The sequence below is a fragment of the Nicotiana attenuata genome, unplaced genomic scaffold, assembly GCF_001879085.1.
Source record: "Nicotiana attenuata strain UT unplaced genomic scaffold, NIATTr2, whole genome shotgun sequence".
Taxonomy (NCBI): Eukaryota; Viridiplantae; Streptophyta; class Magnoliopsida; order Solanales; family Solanaceae; genus Nicotiana; species Nicotiana attenuata.
This window is the reverse complement of record NW_017670882.1, coordinates 130,568-157,332: the sequence shown is the minus strand read 5'-3', so window position 1 is coordinate 157,332 and position 26,765 is coordinate 130,568. Positions and strand designations below refer to the sequence as shown.

Sequence of the window (26,765 nt, the reverse complement as noted above, 5' to 3'; positions counted from 1 at the left end):
AACAAGCTCTGGGAGGACGCGGTGGCTGTGACTGGCTGGGACTAGGCCTGCTGGACTGACCTCTGGAAACACCCCGCGCAGGAGGCGCGCTAGAAACTAGAGGTGCATAGTAAGGCTCCTGAGGTGCAGGTGGAGCTGGAGCACTGCCGGCTGCTGGAAGAGCTGAATGAACAGGGCGACCCGTATAACCCCTACCATATCGACCTGCTGATGGGGTACGGGCACCAGAGTAGTGACCCGACTCTTGAGACCTCTTGGCCTCCCTCTCCCCTCGCTCCCTGGCGAGCATACCCTCAATCCTCCTAGCAATGCTCACTACCTGCTGATAAGGAACATCCGTCTCCAACTCTCGAGCCATGCTAGATCTGATGGGTGGGATAAGACCCTCAATGAACCTGCGAACTCTCTCCCGAACTGTAGCAACCAAAGCCGGTGCATGCCTGGCCAACCTGGTATAACGGATAGCATACTCCGAAACGGTCATAGCACCCTGGCGCAAATGCTCAAACTCTGCGCGCCATGCATCCCTAAGACTCTGGGGGACAAACTCTCTCATGAACATATCCGAGAACTGGGTCCAAGTCAGTGAAACAGCCTCAACTGGACTGTTTATCTCATAAGTGCGCCACCAATCATAGGCGGCTCCCCGAAGCTGAAAAGCAGTGAAAGAAACCCCGCTGGACTCCACTATGCCCATAGTGCGAAGAATACGGTGACACTCCTCTAGAAATCCCAAGGCATCGTCTGATGCTAATCCATTGAACACAATACTTCTTGAACCTCTCAAGTCTGCGCTGCTCGTCCTCTGAAGCAGCTGACCCATCCTCGGGCTGAACTGGTGCTGCAGGCGGTGCCGGAATAATCTCGGGAGCCTGCTCAACCTGCACTCGCTGCTCAGGAGTGCGGACGGCGGGAGTCTGTGCTCCTCCCCCGGCCTGGGATGTGGCTGCAGCAAGGGGAAGCAACCCTGCCTGAGCCAAGGTGGTGTACATACTCATGAACTGAGCTAAAGTCTCCTGGAGCGCTGGAGTAGTAGTGGCAGTAGTAGGTGTGCCAGGTGCCTGGGCTCCGGCTGGATTTGCTGGTGGTACCTCGGCGGCAGCTCTCGCAGGTGCTCTAGCTGCACCACGTGCGCGTCCTCGACCTCTCCCCCGGCCCCGGCCTCTGACGGCTGCAGTAGGGGGCGCGGGTGCCTGATCGCCTCGAGTGGCACGTGTCCTCACCATCTGTGAGAGAATAGAAGTCAGAAGTTTAGAATTGATGTCAAAATATCGCACGACAAGGAATTCAAATGAAACGAAGACTTTTCCTAAACAGTTACATAGCCCCTCGTAGATAAGTACAGATGTCTCTGTACCGATCAGCGAGACTCTAATAAACCGGCCTGTGTTCCGTGACTCCTATGAACCTAGAGCTCTGATACCAACTTGTCACGACCCCCGTTCACCCTCCATGAACATGTCGTGATGGCACCTAGTTCCTACAACTAGGTAAGCCTAACAGTGCAAAAATAACAATTTAACTTGAGGAATAATCAATTAAAACTGAACATATGAAAAATAACAACTGAATATAAGGCCGCCCGGCCTATACAACTCTAAAGATATGCGGAAGTCTACAACTCAATCCCAAAACCCGAAAACTCACGGGAAACACAGGCTAATAGAATTACCATAAGTACCCTAATCTCCAGAATATCTACATCAAAAGTATGATAGGATAACAGCTCTACAACTAGAATAAGGAAGAAGACTCTTCGGTCTGCGGATGCTGCAGATATACCTCGAAGTCTCCGTGTATCTCCTCGCCTCAAGGATAGTGCGCCTGAGAAGAGGTACCTGGATCTGCACATGAAAAACATGCGCAAAAAGGGCATGAGTACACCACAGCGGTACTCAGTAAGTGCCAAGCCTAACCTCGGTTGGGTAGTGACGAGGAAGGTCAGGGCCCTACTGAGGTAAAATATAAAATTAATTAACAGTATGAAAATCTGACAGAAATAATGAGTACAGCAGTGAGATAAGACAGGCTAACGAAATAATAACAACTACTCAAGGAACAAAATGGACACAGAATGACTACAGCTCAATACCAAGAATAACAATAAGGGTCTCCCAGGATATCGTCCTGTAGCCCTTCCTCAACTGTCCGGTGGATCTCCCGGGATACCGTCCGGTAGTCCAACTCATGTGCCAAACCGAAGGATCTCCCGGGATACCATCCCGTAGTCCAACCATCAATATGCAGTGGGGATCTATCGGGAATCTAACCCGCAGTCCCAAAGTAAAAGTGCAGGGGGATCTACTAGGAATCGAACCCGTAGTCCCAAAGTAAACAAACAGGGGGAGAGCTACCGGATCCCACATCCGTAGTCCCAATGTAAATGCGCAACCACAGCCAGAAATATACCAAGGAATGAAGTACGAAATACAACACAGATAGAACTAGCCTAGCATGCTTCACGTAGAACAGTCAAAACAACTCAAGCAATTAGGCAATCAAGTCAACTAAATATGTTTTTTTTCCTAATCTAGCACAAGTTATAATTTCAAGTAGAATAAGGCAAGTAAGAAAGAAACCAAATCTCAATAACTTAAGTAAAAACCGGATTTTCCATCAATCGGCTCAAGTACGCGCCCGTCACCTCACGTACAAGGCACTCAAATATCAAGTAACAATCCTAAGGGGAAAAGTCCCCCACACAAGGTTAGACAAGCCACTTACCTCGAATCGGCACCAAAATCAACTCGAAATCACACTTTTGCCACGAGTATCCGACTCCAAATGGCCCAAATCTATTCAATTCAATTACATATCATAAGTAATATTGCAAACAACTGATTCCACTATTAAATTTAAAGCTAAGGCGCGAAAATAGGTAAAAGAAAAAAAATGACCAAAATGCCTCTCAGGACAACGTCTCGGAATCGAATAATTTTCATATTTTCAGAACCCTCGTACTCTCACGAGTCTAACCATATAAAAATCTCCCAAATCGGAGGTCAAATGCCCACTCAAAATCCAAAAGTTAGGTCTAAGAAGTTTTTCCCCAAACTATCCAATTTTTGATCCTAAATTCGAATTCTCATGATGGATTTAACTAGATATTGATGGAATACAACTAAATAGGATTAAGAAACGTTACCCAATGATCTTCTCTTCAAAACCCTCCAAGAATCGCCCTCTCCCGAGCTCTCAATTGATTTTTCTATCTTTTGAACTCAACCCTCGAATTTCTTATTTCTGAACAGGGATTACCGCTTCTGCGGCCAAGGGACCGCTTCTGAGGTCCCGCTTATGCGGAATCCAAGCCGCTTCTGCGGTCTCTTTAAAAATTCGACCTTTCGCTTCTGCGGTTCCCATCTCGCAGAAGCGGGCCCGCTTCTGCGGAAATCCTGCCACTTCTGCGGTTCCTGAGGAGGATGCCCCTACTCGCTTCTGCGGTGACCAAGGCCGCTTCTGCGGAGTTCCCAAGCCGGAGAAGCGAAAAGATACCAGAAGCAGCAGAACTGCTACCTCTCAACTTCCAAAATTCTTCCGTCGCTCATCCGAAACCATCCCGAGGCCCCCGGGACCTCAACCAAAAACACCAATACCACCCAATACCTTATTTAAACTTGTACCAATCCTTAAAACACCTAAAACAACACCGGAAACCCGATTTAATCAATGATTCAAGCCTAAGAACTTCAAATTTCTTCCAAATACGCTTTCGATCAAAAACCTAACCAGAACACGTCCGAATGACCTGAAACTTTGCACACACATCCCAAATGACATGACGGAGCTATTGCAACTTCCAGAATTCCATTCCGGCCTTCGGATCAAAAATTCACTATCGGACCGGAAACTTCAAAAATTCAAACTTCGGCATTTCAAGCCTAAATGAGCTACGGACTTCCAAAATACATTCCGAACTTGCTCCCAACCCCGAAATCACCTAAAGGAGCTAACGGGACCATCGGATTTCCATTCGGAGGTCGTCTTCACACTGTTCCGACTACGGACCATTTTCCACACTTAAGCTCTCGTTTAGGGACTAAGTGTCCCAAAACTCTCCGAAACTCAACACCGAGCGTCCCGGCAAACCAAAATAGCAGAAATGAACTTAGGGGAAGCAGTTAATGGGGGATCGGGGCGTTAATTCTTAAGACGACCGGCCGGGTCGTCACACTTTTGAACGTGTAACTGTAAGTTAAGGACTGTCTGTCATTAACTTTTGAACTTGGAAATCAAAGTTAAGGACCTATTGTCCTTAACTTTTGAACTTGTAACTGTAAGTTAAGGACTGCCTGTCCTTAACTTTTGAACTTGTAGCTATAAGTTAAGGACTGCCTGTCCTTAACTTTAGAACTTGTAACTGTAAGTTAAGAACTGTCTGTCCTTAACTTTTGAACTTGTGTCCTTAACTATTGAACTTAACTTTAGGACTTCAAAACTACATTTCCTTGCTACCAAGTACTTGTATTTCATCTGAAGTGACTGAAGGAGTTTTCTGTTCAACATTTTGCGAGACTATTTCTATCTCTGGATCAATATCATAAGGAACTTCTTCGTCACTATCATCATTTGACTCAGAATCCGCAATCTTTGTATTAGCAGTTGTTTTCAAAACCAAAAGCATCGTTGTCAATCATAACAGTAGTGAACAAGCGCAAATTAAAACCTAAAGAAAATATTATATTGATACACACAAAACAATGGTCTTAAATTACCTGGGCTCTTTGTTTTTGTTTCTTGAGTTGAGCATTACTTAGATAGTGTCACCTTAGTAGCTGGATTGCCAGTCTCCTCTTCTCTAACACTTCTGGGAACTGGGAAATACACAACATATTTCAAGTTAAAAACACCAGAGAATACGAAGTCTTTATGTTTTGAATGCATCGGTGTATTTCCGTTTGGGGAGGAAAGGGTAACACAGTCTTTTCATATTAATTTTAATAGACTAGTGGCTACTATTGCTAAGCATTAAAAATGCTGGATAAAAAGTAAATACCAGCTTAAACAGTGGCTACCCACGCCATTTCTGCGGAATATGCTTGGCAGTTCATATATCAACTTAGGGATGATTAAGAGCAGTTTAGAGGAGGTTAGGACGAATTAATTTCAAGTAAAATCCACCAAAATTATATGTGTGATATAACCAATAGACATGAATATACATACTTGATATACATTGATTATTCCCTGTCATTTTTATTGGGCTTTAATTACAAAACCTAATTTTGGGCTAAAATCTTATCAAAAGTTATTAATAGTGGTTATGTGGTGCCGAATCTAACTATTATCTCTTTGAGAATAATAAATAGGGAAAAATAACTCTGTATAACCGTTCTCAAAATAATAACCCAAAAAATATATTTTTTTTATATATTTTTGAGGTAGAGGTAAGGTTTGCGTACACACTATCCTCCTCAAACCCCACTTGTGAGATTATACTAGGTTTGTTGTTGTTGTTGTTATAGTTTGTGTATATTATATTTTTTTGCGGCTACTGGATGTAGTAAATAGTTTCAGCCGCGGGCTAAAACCTGATCTTTGTGCTAATATATAAGTTGGGCCACATCTTCCTCTTTGGGCCTGAAGCCCAAGCAATCCAATACCCCAACACTTATTCTACAAATATGGTACCTGTAAATGAACAAGCAAATGCCTTCCGTACAATACAAATTTTCTACTGTGAAATCAGTAATATTCTACTTTAAATTCTAACCTCTCTGATAATTTCATTTCATCAGATGTATAGGTGGCAAAATTAGCCTACTTTTGTAATCCGTCTTACACTCCCATGTTTAAATGATTTGGGTCTGAAACCACGAGTTAAACACGAAATAACTAATCGAAGTTTATATATTAGTGGTTAGAAGTTCCTTTTTAGTGGAAATTAAATGATAATTTGCAAAGATGAAGCTTGGAAACACATTTCATCACATCGAGCAATACTCTTAATGTAAATATAAAAATAAAACATGTCAATCGAGCGCGTTTATGAATCATCACTTCGTTGACAACATATTTGGTAGTAATTATGGATCAAATTTTGTATCTTGGTAATAATTCTTGTAGAAACTTTATTACCAAATATGTTCATAGTATCTAAATTATCCGCCTAGTCCACATTTTTCCTACAATTTCTGTACCATTCGTTTATTAGGTATTAAAAGGGCAGAATATTCCCTTAAAAACGCGCTAAAAATCAGGAAAGAATCTTGGGATTGATTGATTCTACATTAAATTCAATTTTTGAAACGGAAAGGAGATTTCTCATCTGCGTATTTTTCTCTTAAACTACAATTCAAAAATTAAAAAAAAAAAGTACGAACAACTTCAAAAAGTACGAACAGATTCAACTACGAACAGCTTCAACAAACTGAATTCAAATTGTAGAATTCAAATCTTCGAGATTCAACAACTCAAAATTGCTATATTCTGTTCTTCGTCGTTTTCAGAAATCAAATTGGCGATCATTTATATGTTCTTCATTTTTTTTTCTCAATCTAGAAATCCAAAAAAACGAACAAATTTAGAATGATATGGGGGTTCGTGTGTATATGGAGACCAAAAAGGAGAATAAAAACTTAGGTTCATATTCGTTATGTATAAGTGTACGAGATTTCAATATGGAATTGGCAATCACCAACGATAACACAAGTGCAGGTTTGTATAGTTCGAAATTACATAGAATTATGGTTTTACGGTATTATCTACAAAATTACTACATTTGCCTACAATTAAACTACAAATCAGTTTAATGAAAGAATAAAGCAATACTGTTTTCAAAATTATCTACAAAGTTACTACATTTATACGACAAAATAAACTACAATCTATGATTAGAAATTGTTGATTTCAAAATGTCTGACATCCTAAAATGGATGTCTACAAAATTTTCACTATATCTACAAATTATCTACAATTGAAATGGGAATTGGGATATTAAAATTCAATGTATCCAGTTTGTAGATATTTTGTAGATAAATTGTAGATTATCTGTATTCTGATTGTAGATGCATTGTTTTCTGTTTTCACAAATCCAAAACGACTAAAACTTCTACAAAATCTTCTCCAAAAAACAGTCTACAATTTATCTACAATTGTTCTACAATTTATCTACAATTTCTGCAATATGTCTTCTTCTTCTTCGAGTTTCGATCTGAATTTCAGTCAAAACCAAGTATGTCCAGAATATTTATGAAAAACAGGAAAATTAAATAAAACTCATTTTTCCTAACTCTTTTATACATTGATATTAATTGCAGGTCAAGATGATTCTGCTATAATTATGCAGAAGAGGAAATTGGGAAAGAAGGCAAAAAGTTATGCTTATAGAATTCATGAGCATGGTATGCGTCTATTTACATCTAGTTCATTCTTTTCCTTTTTCCTTCTTTAAGAAAACAATAAAAATATTTTCCTATTTTGATGTTTTGCAGTGAAATTGGGGCCAAAGTTTTCAGAAACAGTGAAGGAAAAATTGAAAATAGAGAAAGAAGGAGGGAGAAGGAATATATTCAGGAATATGTTTAATGTAAACGAAGAAGAGAAGCTGCTAAAAGATACAGAACAAAAAAAACGGCCCATTTTTGGTGCCTTGAATTAAAGAGGGATATATGTTGCATTAATTGTACTCTTAAAATACACTATGGTATAGAATTGGTAATTTGGTACACTAAATGTAATTATATCAAACCTTAAACATTGAGGGTAATAAGGTTTCCTATATGGTATAGGAATGTAAAAATCCCAAAAAATAAAGGTAATGTTCGAGCCAACTTGCGCATTTCAGTATTTCATTGAATACGTATTACCTCCCAATATCAAATATAATCGAAAAATTCTGCTTAACAGTAGTACTTAGTTAGATTTGTAAATATTGCTGATTATCAATACACATATTAATTACTTGAATGGAATACTTTGTGTATTTAACTTTTTTAAAGGGGTTGCATCTATGTTTAGTTCTCTACCTTAGATAAGTTTGTAAAATACAAAAGAAACATTTACATATATAATTATGTTTCTTTGTATAATTAATAACGAGTAAAGACGACCTAACACTCTGTTTGGATCATTGTTCCTTATCGTTTTATAATGTATTGTATTATATTGTATCATATTGTATCGTATCATTTTATGAATACAATATTTGGATAGATTGTATTGTTTGTTTATTGTTAAATAATATTTTGCTGTTTCGTTTGACTGTATCGTATTGTACTGTAATTGATAAGTTTACTAAAATACCCTCAATGTTTAAATATTAAATTTATAAAAAATTATGCATAAAAATATTTTTTAAAACCAAAACAGAAGAAGGCAAAATACCTTAAGAAAGCAGAACAAAGGAGCGAGACAGAAGAAGGCAAACAAAGGAGCACAACTAATTAGAATTGAGTTAAAAGCAAATTAGGAGAAAAAATAAAACAGAAGGCGTCAAAACACCTTTAACGTTGGCGGCAGAAGTTCTGAAAAAACAAAGTAGGTCATAGGTTGGAGATTTGGAGTTAAAATAGCAAAAAAGGCTAAATGGTAAAATAAAATTATGGAGTAATAAGTTAGGGCATAATTGGAAAGAAAAATAGGAAACAATCCCACCACACCAAATCGGTTGTTTCAAAAAATGAGACATTTCATTGTTCCGTAACAATGGATTTAATAATACAATACAATCAATCTTAATGAAACAATCAAAACAAATATTGTTTTTAGATAACAACACAATACGATACAATGGGGAATAACCATCCAAACAACCTGTAAGTGAATATTAATCTTTAATGATATTCAAAATGTGCACCGCAAATTGATTTACGACATTTTGACTAGTGAACAATTGCGTTTTGAAGATTAATACGGACAATGTCGTGCATTATATAGTTTAACTTGTTTTAATATCTTATTTTCAAGTTATTATTTCTTTCAATTGACTTAATAACATAAAAATTTGGGATTTTTACACAAATAAGTTGCTAAATTCATTATTTACTTTTTTAGCAAATATATCTAAATTATATATAATTATTATATTTGCTGGTGGGAATGGCTATTTGTAAGCACGTAATTTTTGACCCGCACATTAGAATTATCTTTAATAATCTTAATATTTTTAGAATGTTTATTTGAGTTTATTTCTATAGGATTTCACTTTATTATTAATTTAATTCTAGTTTTAAAGCAGAAAAAATTGAAAACTACAAAAATAAGTTCACCTTTATCATACATTCTGCTATTGTTATGTTGTCTAAGGTTTTTAGTATTTTTATAATGATATTACTTTAACTCTACTGAGATTTTAACCTATTTGTCTTCCCATTTTATTTTAGTATAATCTTGAAAATACCAAAAATAGTTTGTAGCGAGTACCTATCGCTGCTCCTTAGTCGTTCCTCTTGCCTTCAACGCACAAAAAATCAACCTCACCCCCCTCCTTTCACAAAAAGCTTCAGCACATCTCTCTCTCTCTCTCCTTTCTTTCGCTGCTGTTACGTCGCCGGAAACGGCCCAAATCTGGCAGCCTCCATGGAAAACGACCATGACTGGCCGTAGAGAATTACAGATCCGATAGAGGAGTCGCCGCCCCATTTTCGGTTGCCAACGAGGTTCCGTTCGAGGTTTCTAGTTCCTGCTCGAGTTCGAGGTTCCGGTCTGTCATGAGTGGTCGTTGTATGAATTTTGCTGGAAGGTTTGTTCAATTGAAAATCGTTGCTTCAGTTAAGGTCCATTCTCAATTTGTCTTTACTATGGATTAGTTGAATATTATGTCTGTTTGCTTCTGCTAAATCATTTAATTGCTTTATTTTAGTTAAAAACCTTGAATGCTTGAATGTGTTTTTTGATAAAGCATGTTTGAATGTGTTATTCAAGATAATTTGGTAGATCAGGATAATTGCTATTCTATCACCATGCACTTGCTGATTGTTTGCCTTCGGAACATTTCTTTTCTGAAGTTTTGATGTTTCACTGTATTCCCAGTTCAGTGTGCCCCCTGCAAATGAGGAATATTTGGGAATTCTAACAAAATGTTTTGTTGAAAGTGAACATTTTCCAAGGTATAACACTGATTGGGGCTTTTAAAGCTTAAGTTTTGTTTTAAATTAGTTTGGACCAAATAATCGATTGGGCCAGTAACTACTAATCTCATCTTGGTTTGGTAAATGTTTGAAGTGATTTTTTTCTAACTATACCATATTTGAAACCTTATTATCAAAAATGTGCATAGTTTGTATATTACCCGTCCAGTCCACACTTTAACTACAATTTATATACCAATCGTTTATTAGGCAGAATCTGCCATTTATTGCGCGCGAAAAATCAGCCACAAAATCTGGGATTGATTTATTCCAAATTAAATTCGAAATTTGAAACGTAAAGGAGATATGGAAGCTGCATAATTTTGAAACGGAAAGGAGATTTCTGTTCTTCAACTTCATCTTCATCTGTTCTTCCATATATTTTCCACTATTGATAGCCATTAAAAAACTTGAAAACTTTGAATTCAAATTTGGGTTTTCAAAAATCATTATTTGTTTGGATTGGGTGTTGTTGAAAATAATCGGGAATATGATTTGGAGTTTATATCTCAATTTTGAGGGGTTTTGGTGAAGATTAGACTTGGTTTTGACTGAATTTCAGATTGAAACTCGTCGAAGAAGAAGAAGAAGAAGACTAAAACTTCTACAAATCTTCTACAATTATGTCGAAAATGCCAATTATGCTACAATTGAAATGGGAATTGAGATATTAAAATTCAATGTATCCAATTTGTAGATATCTTGTAGATTATTTGTGTTCTGATTGTAGATGTATTGTTTTCTGTTTTCACAAATCCAAAACGACTAAAGCTTCTACAAAATCTTCTGCAAAAAAACAGTCTACAATTTATCTATAATTTTTCTACAATTTCTGGAAATATGTCTTCTTTTTCTTCGAGGAGGAGTTTCAATCTCCTTTCTCCAGCCAGTCTTGTCTGCACGATTAGGAATTATCGTTTAGTTACAGAAATAAAAGCAAAATGATAAGTTTCTTACTTTCCGAATCCTGAATAGATACAAGCTTTCAACTAAGATGGCGTTGAAGTTAGGTAGGAGCTTGTCTGACCTAAGAGATCTTGCTGCTGCTGCTTCATCTAAGGAAGAGGAAATTGAGTTCGGAAGCAAGCTTTTCTAAAATTCTGACTGTTTATAGTGTAATGCATAGACAAAATCGAGTTCTCCATATGTGGGGAGGGGGGAAGTGGGAAGATACGGTCCTATAATAGCGCCTAATATAAATGCACCCTTAATTATATCCCTAATTTGAGTTATGGTATATAAATGGTAACTTGGTATACTGAAAAGTAATTAATACAAACCTTAAACATTGAGGGTAATAAGGTTTCATATATGGTATAAAAAAGTAAAAATTACGTGTTTCAAGTTGATGGTTATTCTAACTTTGGGCTTAATAATGGACATGAATACCATGCTAGCCTAATGTCCCTATTTATTCCATAATTATAATAATCAAATCTTACACCCTTCCACGATAATTTCCATAATCAATGGCCTCACAGCAATCTCAAACATAGGAAATGAACAATTTTGAACATCGTAGCTTGCTTTAGGCGCGATTAATAATAAAACATCGTGACTATGGGCATGTTACCGTGGCATTAGTCATGCTACATAATCCCCAATTCGAGTGCGCGTATCACGTGACTAGACCATAACTTCAAATAATTATAAACATAAAATGTTGTAAATCGCGGGTGCGTTTCACATAGCGCGATTCACAATATGTACAAAACAAATGAGTGCGCGACATCGCGACTTGTTCAAACAAATTCCATAAATATTAAAAGCGGGTAAAAAGTAAAAAAATACACAATAAGTTCTAAGTGTGTATTAAATCAAATAATCAGGCCAATTATTAATAGTTGAGCGACCGTGCTAAAACCACAGAACTCGGGAGTGCCTCACACCTTCTCCCGGGTTAACAGAATTTCTTACCCGGTCTTCTGTGTTTGCAGATCATAAATAAGAGTCAATTTTCTCGATTTGGGATTTAAAATAAACTGCTGACTCGGACACCATAAATTATTCCAAGTGGAGACTCTGACTTAAATAAATAATCCCATTTCGAATAATATCACTTTAATTGAAAAAACTCCTTATCCCATCGTGAAAAAGGAGGTGTGACACTATTTATGTTAATTCTTTTAAAAAAAATGTAACTTATCAGCGTTACCAATTGAAAATACATTTTTGATAAAAGTGAGAAGGCATTTCCTCTTTTTATTCGTTCTCTTGCTTCATCCGTCTCAAATTATTTGCCGTGGTTTTTAAAAGTAGCTGTCTCAAATTATCTATCATTTTAGAAGTTTAAGATAAAATATAATTATATTTTTCTATTTTACTCTTAATAGTAATTGTTTTTGAAAATTAAAATAGTATATAAATCGAGTAAATATTCAATAAATAGAGAGTATAACTTAAGATATAAATAAGGATAAAATAGTCTAAAATCTCTCCTAATTAATTAATACTTTCTTAACAAAAGAGAAATAGATATTTTGAGGGAGTTTTATTTCAAAATCCCTTCTTGCGGGTTGGATCGCAAACGAAGGAGCAGGCTCCCAATCTGACAATTTCGATCAATTTCGAACTACTCCAGTTCGGCCGAAGTAGATAGTCGTCGCCGGCAGTGGCGAGTTTGCTCTTTCGGCGACGAAATTCAAGTTGTAAGTTACCTCTTTGTCAATTGCGACCTCTTCCCTTTGCTCTTGAGGCGCTTTCCCCGTGTTTTGTAGTCGTAATATACCATCTATATTGGATTACAATGCTTTAATTCTGCTCTCACTGTATAAAACAGCCTGAGCTTCAATTTCTAATTTTATTGTGCGATTTTCATGAGACATGCATTCTTACAATTGCTTCGATTTTGAGGTTTACAATGACTTTTGTGAGTATCGTTGTAATCAATTTCGAAAATTGTTATCAGTTTGTTATATAATGTTCACGAGCTCAGTGAGCTTATATACATGATTGTAATAGGGTTTATGCAATGAAATTGTTCCTTTTGCTTTATTTTTCTTATTTCCTGCTTATTACTTTTTCAGTTCCATTTCCTCCAGTTACAATAATTTTTGGTCAGTACAAAGCAAAGCAGGCCACAATATAAAAGAATGTGAATGTAATAATTGATCAACTTTTAACCGAAATTTTTTGCCATCAGTACCTGCTAACCAGATCTGAGACTCCTTACAGGTTCCAAAGAGTGTAATAACTGATCAATTTCACCTAGTTCCTTTCATTAAAATTACTCCAGGATCTAAGCATTTGAAATCAATTAAGGTATAATATCCCTTAAATTTAAATCAGTCCATCCACACTGGCCATGAGTAAGGTTAGTATAATTGTTTTTATTAGGATTGATTTATTAGAGAACTTGACAACTAATATCTCCAACTACTTTTATTGTTTCTGTTTTCCGATTATAAGTTGTTAGACATGAGATTGTTGTTGATGAATTGGAGCTTGCTGATTTCATTTTCTTGTAGAGATTAATGCGGGAGGAATAATATCTTCGGATTTTTGTTGGACCAAATCACTATATACCATTGAAACTGCATCATTTGATTGGGAGAAGTCTTCTGCATCTTCTCCTGCAATTCGAAGGAATGTCAAAAATTAGAGACAGAACGGAAGATTTTAAAGATGCTGCACGTCGTTCAGCATTGTCTTTGGGATATGATGAGGTACATTTAACTTATTTAGTTCATTGCTTTTCTCTTTTCTTAGTCCGAAAGAATTATGTTGCGTATTATGAATTGTCTTGAAGAATCTTCATGCTTATGTGATTCCTACTGTCCTTTGCCTCTGGTGTAGGCTCTGGTCGTGCATATAGCTTCATAACCTCCTCATGAATCAGTTGTTATGCTGTCCGTGGATCAGAGTCTCTGTTTTTATATTTAATCTGACAAAGAATTTGCAACTTTTCTCTTGTTTGCATGCGAGCTAGTATTCCATATAATTGAACTTCAACACTATCTTCCACGTTGGAAAAAAAAAAAGAATATAAATTTTGCTGTGTGTTATTTGTTTAGCCTGTGGCATGCTCCATCAGGTCTTAGCTTATATATCATCTGAGCTTAGATCTTTGCTGGCAGTCCAAAACAGCTGCGTTATTAGCATCTTTTATCATGCATAAACCTCGGCAAAGGTCAGGATTCACTAGAGCTGCGCTTAAAACAGTATGTTGTTTACACCTAATGCTTATCTTCTTTTCTTATGTTGCTTGTGCTTGGATTATTCATTGATAGGTAAATTAGTGCAAAAATTTTTTTTAAGAAAATTCTCATTTGTCAGCTGGAGAGTATTGGGTCTCTGGAGCAATTTTTGATGAAACACAAAAAGGATTATGTTGATTTGCACCGTACAACAGAACAAGAGAGGGATAGCATCGAGCATGAAGTAAGAGTACATACTTGATGTCTGTTTCTTCCCTTCTTTTTTTGTTCTCTCTCTGTTATTTCAAAACATGACAGTTAGCTAAACTATATTCTACTTGCTGCGATGTTGGACTCCTGAATATATTTATTCTTGTTGTGTGATGCTTCATTATAAAATATATACTGATGAGAACAAACAGTTATTTCGGTTTGCAAATAGGATAAGCCCATATCATAAGTTTGTCCAATTGCAGGCATTATGAGCTAGTGTGTTAAAGATGAAAATAATAATGGAACTAATAATGTGATTGTTATAATCGTATCTATCTCTAGGTTAACAGGCTTCAGGGTGAGATTGGAGTTAGGATTATCCGTTACATGTTTACATGTTTGAGACAATCATATAGTTTATCCGTTAATCAGTGGTGATTTGCTCCCTTTTAATTTAATAACATATCAATCATTCTTCAATTCCAAACTAGTTTGAATAGCAATAGGAATGTCTTAATCTAGTTTGCTGTATCCGGACCCATTTTATCTAATACTTGTAAATAATGTGTCTTCTAAGGCCAATTAGGAGTTATCTAAAGTTAATTATTCTCTAACTCTCACACCTATCCCGACCCTGTCCAAATATAAGTCTTAGAACAACGAGCCTTAATCGTAATCAGCTGGTATCGCCTGTATGGATCGTTTCCTTTCATTATGTTATATTTTTACCACATGATTCTAGTCTACCGCATACCTTTTAGAACTTTCAATTTTCCAAAGTATCGCTTCTATGGACTGGTGCTTTCGGAGGTTTATGTAGGCATGGCCAAATCATCTCAGACGACATTCTCTTATTTTATCCTTCTATGTATGCTACTTGCATCCCAACGTGATAATTGATGATCTTGTCCAATTTTGTATGATGCACATTCATCTTAATTTACGCATATTTACGACAGTTTTCTTGTGGACATGTTAGCATTTGAGGCTCAACATTTACTTCCATATAATATTTTTTGTCTAAGAATCATTCTAGAGAATTAGCCTTTCACATGTTAAATATCATCTAGTACATAAATCTCTTGTAGCACTCTTCTATTTCAACCACCTAAACTACTTTATGTGGTACATGTTTATCTCTCATGTCATTCTTTTGGAAAACTCAGTCTATATATCTAACTTGTCTGCATTGGGCACCACTATCTCTTCCAATCTCACTTTACATTCGTTCTTCTTATAGGCGCTAATCTTGCAGTACATAGTTTTTCTAACAAATATTTAGAATTAAATCAATTGGTATAAAAGCCATAATCTTATGAAAAGAGACCATAATTTACTTCGTTTTGAGTACAAATCTAGTAAAAAAAGTAAATATAGCAAAATACCTCTCCAAAAAAGATTTATCTTATCTTTGGTTTGAGTGGCATGGACGACTAGGGGTAGTAGTGGATAGGTAGAGAGTTGTAAACCTCAATTCGCAATTCATGGAATTAGAATTCCAAACTACTCCTCCTGGACCTTGAATAACTGTTGAGTAGCTTACCGGACTACTAAGTGCTTTCGGGTTGGCCCACATTTATGATGTGAAAAACCAGGCTTGTGATGGAATGAGTTGGTTGTGTGTGTTGAACATTTTTCTGAAGTTTGATCTTGTATGTTGTAACGAACTTGTTAGCTTTCTTATATTGCTTAAACTTTTTGTGATATCCTACAATCAATATTAAGTGCAGTGCAGTCAGTAATATAAAATCTTGAGCCGAGGGTCTTTCGTAAGCAGCCTCTCTATCCCCCGCCTCTCTATTTCCCTGGGTTGGGGTAAGGTCTGCGTACACTCTACCCTCCCCAAACCCCACTTATAGGATTTTTATTGGGTTGTTGTTGTTGTTGTTGTTGTTGTTGCAGTCAGTAATATAAAATCTTGAAAAATAACTAAGAGAATTGAAGGATGAAGCCAATAGAAATTGAATTGGTCTCACATTACTTCTGATTCCAAGTTAGACCATAAACTATGACCTACAGGATTGACACTATTGCAATGAAGATCGCTGTTCTTTGATTTCCTATCTTTCTTATATAGTCAACTTCCGATGAAAACTACATCTTTATTTACAAGGTAAAATTTTGTCTGCTTTTCCTGTTTTGTCAAGTTTGTTGTTTTGATTAATTTTTGAGTCTCGAGAAAGTGCTCCTTGTGCACCTTTGTGTTTAATGCTCCTTCTACAGCTTTGTGTTTAATGCTCTTTCTGCAGCTTTGTTTGTGATTGCAAATGCACTTAGTTGAGATTATGAAGTTAGAATTGGAACAAAGAAAAAGAATTAGAAGGATTTTTACTAACACAACTTCTGCAGGTTACTGTTTTTGTAAAATCATGCAAAGAGCAGATAGATGTTCTCAAGAATAGTATAAATGAGGAAGATGCACATTCAAAGGGATGGCTTGGATTCAAGGGTGACAATCTGAATGCTGATACTATAGCACACAAGCATGGAGTGGTATGGTCGCTACATACAATATAGTCATCAAATATCCATATAACTGATTATGATTGCTTTATGAAGCATCTTCTCCCCATTTTCTGCTGGTGTTAGGAAAGTTGATGTTTGTTGTGATTGTTCTGCAATTAGCACAGCGGTATCTTAGTTGCCATTTCACAATACTTTCTCCTCAATTCTCTGCAGGTGTTTCATACTTTCTATAAATAGCCTGTTTAATGTTGAGAAATTATTGAAATGACCTCTGATGTTAGGGTAACTACTTCAGATGGTTGTCTTTAGTGTGATTCCACTGGGAGAGTATCCACCGTCCTATCTTAAATTTGTGGATCTCTACTATCTGAGATTGTTCTCCATGAAATTTTTCTTCATGGAAAGGGATGTTTTATGTGCTGTCTGCTATGTGCACAACAATATCACTGAGATAGTGTAATTAAACTCGCTAGATTGTGCTGATTATTAACTTACCTTTTGACACTGAAAATATACTTTTTCAACCTATGCTACAGTATGTATTCGGTTGAAAACAGTTCTAAAGCTGATTCTACTTTCCTGTACCCGTTTTCCAGAGCCACCACTTGCTGCCCACTAAGAATGAAGTGGGAGATGTTTTCTAAGCAGATCTTTTAGAGAATATAATTGAGTGCTGAGGAATTTGAAAGGAGTCTTGATGCATATTCCTATAATCTTTATTTGCTTTTATGCTGTAGGTTTTAATTTTAAGTGAAAAGCTTCACTCTGTCACGTCACAGTTTGACCAGTTGCGGGCAATACGCTTTCAAGATGCTATTAACCGAGTAACACCAAGAAGGAAACGGAAGAACTCTACCAAATCAAATGCTGCAGAGACCTCTGTGTCTAGTAGTTTTGACCCCGACATGAAAAGGGACTCAGAGATCAGGGACTCTGATATTTCACAAGCAGCACCTGTTAGAGTCCAAGAACAACTTTTGGACGATGAAACGCGTGCCCTCCAGGTAAGTGGGAAGTTTGCTGCTAGAGGATTTAGTTCTGGCAAACAAGCAATATGTGAAGGCTAAAATCACAATGCACTTTCCCATACTCTTACCTTACTCACATTATGCAGGTAGAGCTGAACAGTCTCCTGGATTCTGTTCAAGAAACAGAAACAAAGATGGTGGAAATGTCTGCGTTGAACCATCTTATGTCAACTCATGTTTTGCAACAGGCCCAACAGATAGAGCTATTATATGAGCAGGTTAGCAAATATTGTTAGCTATTTTTGTTTCCAGTTGGATAGAACTTCTATCTTGTTAACATAACAAGAAAGTCATTTTCTCTCTTTTGTTTAAATAAGTCTGACAATCTCTTCATTTTCAATATTAACTTTCCCATGTGTAACCATTTACTTGTAGAACTAACAAACATAACGATCTACGGATCTTTCATTGTTCTATAAGTTTGTGTGAACTTATGGTTTTTCGTTTCAGGCAGTTGAAGCAACCAAGAATGTGGAACTTGGTAACAAAGAACTGTCACAAGCCATTCAACGGAACAGCAGTAGCAGAACGTTTCTTTTGCTCTTTCTATTTGTGCTTACTTTTTCAATCCTCTTCCTTGATTGGTATAGTTAACCATAGGATAGAACATCTCTTTTGCTCTTTCTATTTGTACTTACATTTCCAATCCCGTTTCGTAGATTGGCGTACTTAATCATAGGAGAAACTTTTCTTTTGCTCTTTTCTATTTGTGTTACATTTTCAATCCTCTTCCTTAATTTGTAGTATAATTGTTGACAGGGTATAGTGCGTATATTGTCATCTTTCATACTTTCTGCTTAACGTTATTCTGCTTGATATATGTACTGCCGTTGTTATTACTTTCTCATGCCAGCAATATTGAATTTTGTCCCAAGGGTATTGGATAATGTAGGGCCATTCTGCTTTCGCGGACAATATCAGGTCAGTCTGTTTATAGTATGTTGGCCTTGTTGCTAGAAGATTACTAATTAGGCTGTCAATAGTGAATGCTGTTCTATACTGTTTTATAAAAATGCTGAATGGAAATAAAGCAACAGAAATTTGGTGTATAAATGTGCAATTTAAACAGTAATTAAGTTCGGTAAGTTTTTAATTGAGGAAGAAAAGTGTTCAAAAGGGGGTGGACAAGCATTGAAGTTGATGTGTAACTGCATACCATGAAGGTGATGGACGATTACCAGCCAAATTCTAGCAGAAAATAGAGCAGGAAAAAAGAAAAAAAAGAAGAAAATAAAAGGGAATTGCACAGGATAGTAGTATAGACCGGGCCCCTGGGGTACCATCAACTAATATCATACTTCAAGGGCGGAGCTAGTAGGGTGGCACCGGTCGGTTCGGTTCGGTTATGAATATTATCGGTTTATAAATTTGATAAACCGATAACTGAACCGATAAGATATCGGTTATCGGTCATTATCGGTTCGGTTATCGGTTTACCCGATAAGATAACTCAATCTAGAGTTAAGCAAAAAAAGAGAAGACAATTCACTGGAGATAAGAAAAAAAGAGAAGAATTCACATATAGTATACTACCCATTTCTACGTTATGTCCAGTGGCCACAATTCAAATAGTACTAATTCTTCAATAATAGTTGTCCAAACACATTAATAATAATACAAAATAGTAGCAATTTCACCTTAAAATTAACAAGTCCAAACATATAGTACTAACATTCCAAGATAAACTAGATGTTGTTTGTCAAATGCCTAATCTGAAAAAAGAAACCATAGAGCGAAACCTTGATCCGTGCAGGGGCAATACTAACACATAAATGAAAAACACCTAGAAGGCAAGAAAATGCTGTCCTGTTGTCAAAGCTCAGCGTACTGTACAGAAGAATAATGTTTAAAAATATACCCAAAACTGATGAAGATTGTCGATTGAGAATTGATAAGTGCGAAGAGAAATTGGTAGTAGGTATAGGCTGCACAATGTGAGCTCACAAAATTAAGAAACGAAAATAAGAAAATAAAGAATCATTAACAGTCAAAAATACCAATATGAAGATGAATTTTGTTATAGAAATTAAAAGCCTAATGTATAAGACTAAAGACTTACGCTAGGAGTAACTAGTAAGGTCTATGAAGAATGAAGATGAAGCAACTGAAGAGTGCAGCTGAGAAAGAATAGGAGAGAATGAACTGAAGCCCTATCATATGTATATACTTAAGGGTAAAGTCGTAAATTTATTAATTCTTATTGGGTTATCGGTTAACCCATTAACAAAATTGGCAAATCGAGGCCCGAACTGATAACCCAATAGTGAAAAAATTGTAAACTGTTACCGACCGTTAACCCAATAACCCAATACCGATAACCCAATAAACAATTAACGGTTCGGATTATCGGTTTTACCCGATATATGCCCAGCCCTAGGAGCTAGAGTATTTGGATGGGGTTCGGCCGAATTCAGTAGTTTTGGTTCGAACCCTGTATTTATCTTAAAAAATTTATTAAATATGTATAAATTATTAATTTAGAGCCCAGTGCCTTAAAATGATTATAATTATGAACTCATAAGCTTGAAATCCTGACTCCGCTTTTGTTATACTTCTCATTTTTTCTCTGGAAATAAAATAAAAATATAAAAGAGAAAGGGAGGGAAAAATATGCATGGTAAAGAAAGAAGAAAAGAAATGTTTGGCACGACCACTAAAACAATATGATTGCAAATATGCAAACCGAAAGACAAGTAGACCCCTTTAGTTATGAAGGATAATTGCTATTTTAAATGCTTAAAAAGGCAAACTCAATCTCGATTGTTACCTTGTTGGTGGAATACAATGATGGTGTTTCCCCTCCAAAACATGAGGGGAAGACAAAATGAAAAGCAGGAAGAAGAAGAAAAGAAAAGAAAGACCAATGAAATGTTGAGGGAGATTTTTTTTTTCTTCTTCTTCTTATCAGCGAGAAATTTAAGAGTCAATTGTGTATGCTTCGAAATTCGATGGATACTGAGTTCAATCCTCTACTTATATATTACGATTTTGTACGTGGAAAAATTCGAAATCATAATGTGTGCTTAACTCACACATTATGTATTGCGCTTTTATCACTAGAGTTAAAGAACTTGAGGCAAAATCTAAATTCAAGTTTTTTCTTTTTCTTTATCAATTTTGGATTGAGCTAGACTGATTGGGAATAGAAAAAAGGAGACTGTTTCTTTTTGTAGGATCGGCATCCTGCATCACTTGAAATACGTACTTAATAGTAGAAATTATAGAATAGTAACTATTAAGGGTCGTTTTTTTGTACAAGAGATAAGGATAATAATCTCGGAATATAATTTGAGATTGTATTTATCTCATGCTTGGTTATAAGTAGGGGTGTACAAACCGAACCGGAAAATCGCACCAAACCGAAAAGTCAAACCAAACCGATAAAAAACCCGACTAGGTTTGGTTTGATTTGGTTTGGTATTGAGTAAAAAAAATCGAACCAAACCGACATATAAATATAATTTTTTTTTATATACTTTTAAAATTTTATATAGAAATTTCTTTAAAATATGTCTAGAAATATTTGGGATTATCTTGCATGATTATGAAGTGCTCCATATTTATTAACCTTAAATAATGGGTTGTATGATCACTCTCTCATAAAGCGTTACTGAAATGCGTCAATCTCTTTGTTCTTCCATATTCATATCCTATGTTAAGATCTGCAAAATTGTTATATCATTTTCGAATATGAAGTGATTATTATTATTTAGGTATCAGATTGATTTTTATGTTTAATTACTAAATTCAGTTAACCTTTAAGTGTACAGCAGCGAAACATTATTGTCAAACGACTAAAAAAATAACTATTATTATTTGTTACTAAGAAAATTCTCTCATAAGAATATTTAATATATAATATGTTTGTCAATTTTTTATGTTTTTACTAAACATATATTTACTTATAAAAAATTTAACAAAGTAAGATTGAAATAATATTTAAGTATCGAAAAATCCGAAAAACCCGAAAAATCCGTCAAAACCGAACCAATCCAAACCGATATAGTTGGTTTGGTTTGGTTTTGATAAAAGCCGAACCAACCTGGTCCATGTACACCCCTAGTTATAAGTATTAGCTAATCTCGGGATAAGTTTTACACTAAAATGGTGAGATTAATGATCTCAAATAGAGGGTGAGAACTCATATGGTATATCTCATCCTATAAGATATCCTAGTTTATTCCACCCTTGTACCAAACGACCCCTTAGAGTGTATCTTTATTACAACCATTAGACTGAAACATTAATCCGTAATTTTTAAAATTAAAATTGATTTGGAGATTAGATAGTAAAAGTAAAGTAAAATTACGCGTGGATCACTATTAGCATTTTGTTATGAAAAACAATAAATGATATTGCAGAGAAAGAGAGAGAGAGGGAATTCTTATTGAATTTTGGGATGAATTACAATGGAATAGAATCCTCTATTTATAGGGATAGAGTGACTTAGCCACCAAATAATAAACCCTAGAATCTCTCTAAATATAGACATTCACCATAAATAAAATTCTATTTATAACACTCCTCCTGAATGTCTATTCAACAGATAAATGTGCCTCGTTAAAACCTTAACTAAAAGAAAATCCAATGGGAAAAAAAATTCTAGAGAAGGAAAAAGAGTACACATATCTAACAATACGCCTTTTGGTTGCCTCGTTAAAAACCTTGCAAGGAAAATCCAGTGGGACAAAACCTTGTAAGGAAAAAAGAGTACACCGCGTATTAACTCCCCTTGATGAGAGCATCAATTTACATCCTTGAGCATTTGCATTCCAATTTTGTGCACCATCTTCAAAAGATCTTTGGTAGAGATTTGATGAACAAATCAGCCATATTAACTTGAATGAATATATTGCACATTGAAATCATCATTCTTGATAGAGATGAATTGTCTTCATATGATCCTGTTGGAATCGTCAGTTCAATATCTTCACATAGGGGTGAAAACTCTTGCTATCATATTATCATGCATATAGTTATAGCAAGATACATTTGTGCACAAATTTCACTAAGGAAGTGGTACTTTAAGATCAAGAATTGTATATGCTTCAAGCAACTTAAATCCTTCATGGATTGTCATATAAGTTGAATCATACAAGCCATATAATAGACTTTACATGCATATCAAGTTTTCATGTCATGCTAGATATATAAGATATCGAAAACTGATTGCACATACCATTGACTTTATACTTTCAAGTGTTTGAACTACATGTCTTTCATATGAAATCAATTCTATTTGAATTATTTCTCCAGACATAAGATCCTCATATATATTTAGCGCTATTATAGATGTCGTCGACAAACATTTTATATCGGTTCTAAGCTCCTTATTTTTCATAAAGACATAACATAATATCTCTTCATTCATATATTCAGGTACCTGAATCTCTCATGAGATTTTATAAAGTGTTATGTCATGTGATCTTCTAGATCACTTTCCTCCTTTATTATGATCATTTTGATCATTTGCTCATCTTCTTTATCAAGAAGTTTATTTGAAACCGATTGTCTGTACGCTTTAAGCTTACCATAGACTTTGTCCTTCTAGGACTTAATACGATCATTTGCAATGAGAATATAGTTACTTTCTTTGGGTCAGCAAATGCGTCTGGCATGCTTTTCAATATATTGCAAATGAATTATCCTTTTATGAACTTCAAGTTCATATTATCTTATTCGAGGATCTAGATGTACAAATGATAATTCATTCCATGTAACTTTTTCTCAACTGTTTATCATGTCTCCCCCTCATGTTAGAAAAACTAACTTGTTACATCAACTTTGAGAATTCACATTTGTGCGTTATGGTGTTAATCAAAATATACACCGCACATCAATAATAATGATGGAATTATTTGGTTCCTGACCCTGAACCACTTGTGAGGGGAGAAAATAATATACTTTGGTATATAACGTATATCAAATTGATATAGAAACTTTGTTCTCATAAGAAATTGTTTAGCTATTAAGTGGAGGCACTCAATAAATCATCTTGCTAAACCAATTGTGATGTAAACCAACTTATCAAGATAAACTATCTTGAATTAAAAATTTGGAAATTATGCTCGAAATTAAATTATTGAGCAAGTTACCTCGGAAATACTAGGTTGCAGGTCAATAATAATTGCACATGTAACCATCTCATAGATGCATCTTATGTGGTATACATGATAGGTGAATGGGCCCATATTCACCTTTGATATTTCCAGCATTCATGGGATTCAATCCCAATTTTAGTTGGTATATTAATTAATGAGAACACGCAACATAAGAGAATTCGTAAAGAACTTTCTAGTTCTTTAATATTTACCCATGTGAATTCTCTTTTATTTTTGCACATCATACTTAAATTCATATGGGTAAACCAATTATGCCAACTGAATAAATTATCAATATTGATAAACTTCATATTTATACCATGACGTGTGCAATCATCAATAAACTCCACGTTTATTATGATATGGGTTTTTATATCAATAAACATCCACTTTAGTGTGGTATTCTTTTATTTGTATAGTACAAACTGGAGAATAAAGCGGGTAGCTTTTCACATACATATTATCCCGCTACAAGTAGTAGTAATAGAAGATATTAAATCTTTCCTTTATTTATAGTCTCAATATAATCAACCGCTTTCGCGTATACTTTGGAAACTGAATAAGTTTCTTTGAGACTTACTACAATATAATACCTTATTGGTAATCAATTGTGCTTCTCCAAAATAGTAATAATTGGCTCTTCCAGAGCTCTCAATTAATTTGGTACTACCACATATTCATCAACATTCATATGGTGAATATCTCTTTTAAAGAGAAAGTTATACCATTATGGTTATGATCAAAATTATATGCAAGATATGTTTCTTGTATTAATGTTATTCTTTAATAATCACATTACCAAAATATTTTAGCGTGCAATAGGTACGTGACCAATGACCATTCATGCCATAATAATGACATTATTTTCTTATATCATCTCAAACCTCCTTCTAGAGGTGAGTGTGGTATATTCACTATCACTAGCACGTTCATATTCTTTGAAGAATGAATATGTATTCATAAATCAGATATTATCACATTCACATCATGAATGGACCATAATCATCTATATGTGCTTTACAAAATCTCATGTCAAATTCACAAAGTGGGGGATTATTTTGAGAATCCTTGTTGTTCTCGTTACCTCAATGATGATGATTATAATTTCGTCTATTGCCACGTCCACATCCATTGATACATTTAGTAGTAAATTTTATCTTCTTTCAAACTTATCACATACTGCTATCACACTCTCTTAAGGGAATGAGAATGGAGCAAATTCAATGGGACGGGTTTTCAATTCTTTGCCCACAATCATACATGAATTTGATCATGGCAAGGCATAAAAATTTTACCACTTCAGGTGGTTATAATTTCTTACAAACTCCATTAGAGTTATAATCAAACTTTGTTGTCTTTGCTTGTATATAAAATCAAATTATAGAATTTCAAGAATTTAAAAGAGAAAAATAAAGTAAAATACTTACCTTAAATCAAGAATTTAATCATGAAGGAAGTTCATGAAATAATTGACAATCATTATGATCAATCCCAAAGCTTCTACTCAATTGGTTAGAGTCTCGTGCTGATAACGTGTTATAAAACAATAAAAGAAGAAGAACGATATTGCAGAGAAAGAGAGAGAGGGAATTCTTATTGAATTTTGGGATGAATTACAATGGAATAGAACCCTCTATTTATAGGAAGAGAGTGACTTAGCCACCAAGTAATAAACCCTAGAATCTCTCTAAATATAGACATTCACCATAAATAAAATTCTATTTATAACACATTTCGATTATATCTTTTTTATCCACTAGAAATTCCATCGTCTTTTTTTCTCTCTTTTCTTTTTCCTATATGTTGTGGAATTCTCTTTTCGAAAAAAGTTAAACGCACACTGTCCTTCAAGTGGGACGCTCTGCTTATGAGTGAAAGTTTTGGTATACCAGAGGATTCGATTACCTAAATAAATGACACAAAAAGGAAGGATTGAGCTTTGAATTTGTTATTACTTCATCATACTATTATAATTATAGTAATATTAATAACAAATTATAAGTTTGTTATTACTTAATCTGAATAATGACACTCAACTGAATAGTAATTGTTGTTGAGAGAGCTGACTATTGAGATTATTAGTGGTTAATTATGTAAATTGTATAGTGGCTATATCTGTAAAGTGGTTAGATTAGACATAGATTAGAAATTCATTTTGATGTATATATGTATGCTACAGTACTTGTCATAATTCTAATTCTAGTGATCATTTTCAGATTTCACTTTCTCTATTTTTCCTCTCTCTACTGTTCTAGAATATTCCGCTTTCTCTCACTTGTAAACCGCCATGGATGCTCGACCTTGAGCTGATTTAACATGGTATCAGAGCCAGGCCCATCCCAATTATTGTTACCGATGTTGGGCCCCCATTTATGTTGTCCACGCTCCAGAGGCCTGGGCGTGGGGGGGGGGGGGGGTGTTGAGTTGTCCCACATCGATGGAAGTTGAGGTCCTTGGTCTCCTTATATGGCTTGGGCAATCCTCACCTCACAAGCTAGCTTTTGAGGTTGAGTTAGGCTCAATGTCCATTCTTATTGCAACTTGTGCTATCTAAATAATTTGGCGTTCCAAATTTTCATGTGATGTAATCAAAAGTCATCTCTATCAATCAAATTGGAAAAGTTAAAAGGAAGGCAAGTTCTACAAAAATTGCTTCTCTATCCCATTGTATGAAAGATTATCTCGAAACTATATATCACTATATATACAGCACGCTATATATTGAAAAAATTACATAAAAATTACATATGT

At 35.3% G+C, this 26,765-nt stretch overlaps 1 protein-coding gene across 6 annotated transcripts; it reads left to right on the top strand.

Annotated features, from left to right (window-relative positions):
- The first annotated feature begins 9,353 nt into the window (after positions 1–9,353).
- LOC109244186 (syntaxin-81) lies at positions 9,354–18,733 on the top strand. Of its 6 annotated transcripts, none has more exons than XM_019411240.1 (8): positions 9,354–9,716; positions 13,538–13,735; positions 14,147–14,230; positions 14,346–14,450; positions 16,769–16,912; positions 17,665–17,889; positions 18,000–18,131; positions 18,364–18,733. In XM_019411240.1, the coding sequence occupies exons 2-8, from the start codon at positions 13,658–13,660 to the stop codon at positions 18,505–18,507; spliced, it is 912 nt and encodes a 303-aa protein (XP_019266785.1). In that variant the 5' UTR covers positions 9,354–9,716; positions 13,538–13,657; the 3' UTR covers positions 18,508–18,733. The 6 variants fall into 6 exon arrangements, with proteins under 6 accessions (XP_019266785.1, XP_019266786.1, XP_019266784.1 ...); XM_019411239.1 differs by having other exon boundaries at positions 9,356–9,682; positions 17,623–17,889; XM_019411238.1 differs by having other exon boundaries at positions 9,356–9,710; positions 17,623–17,889.
- The last annotated feature ends 8,032 nt before the right edge of the window (positions 18,734–26,765 follow it).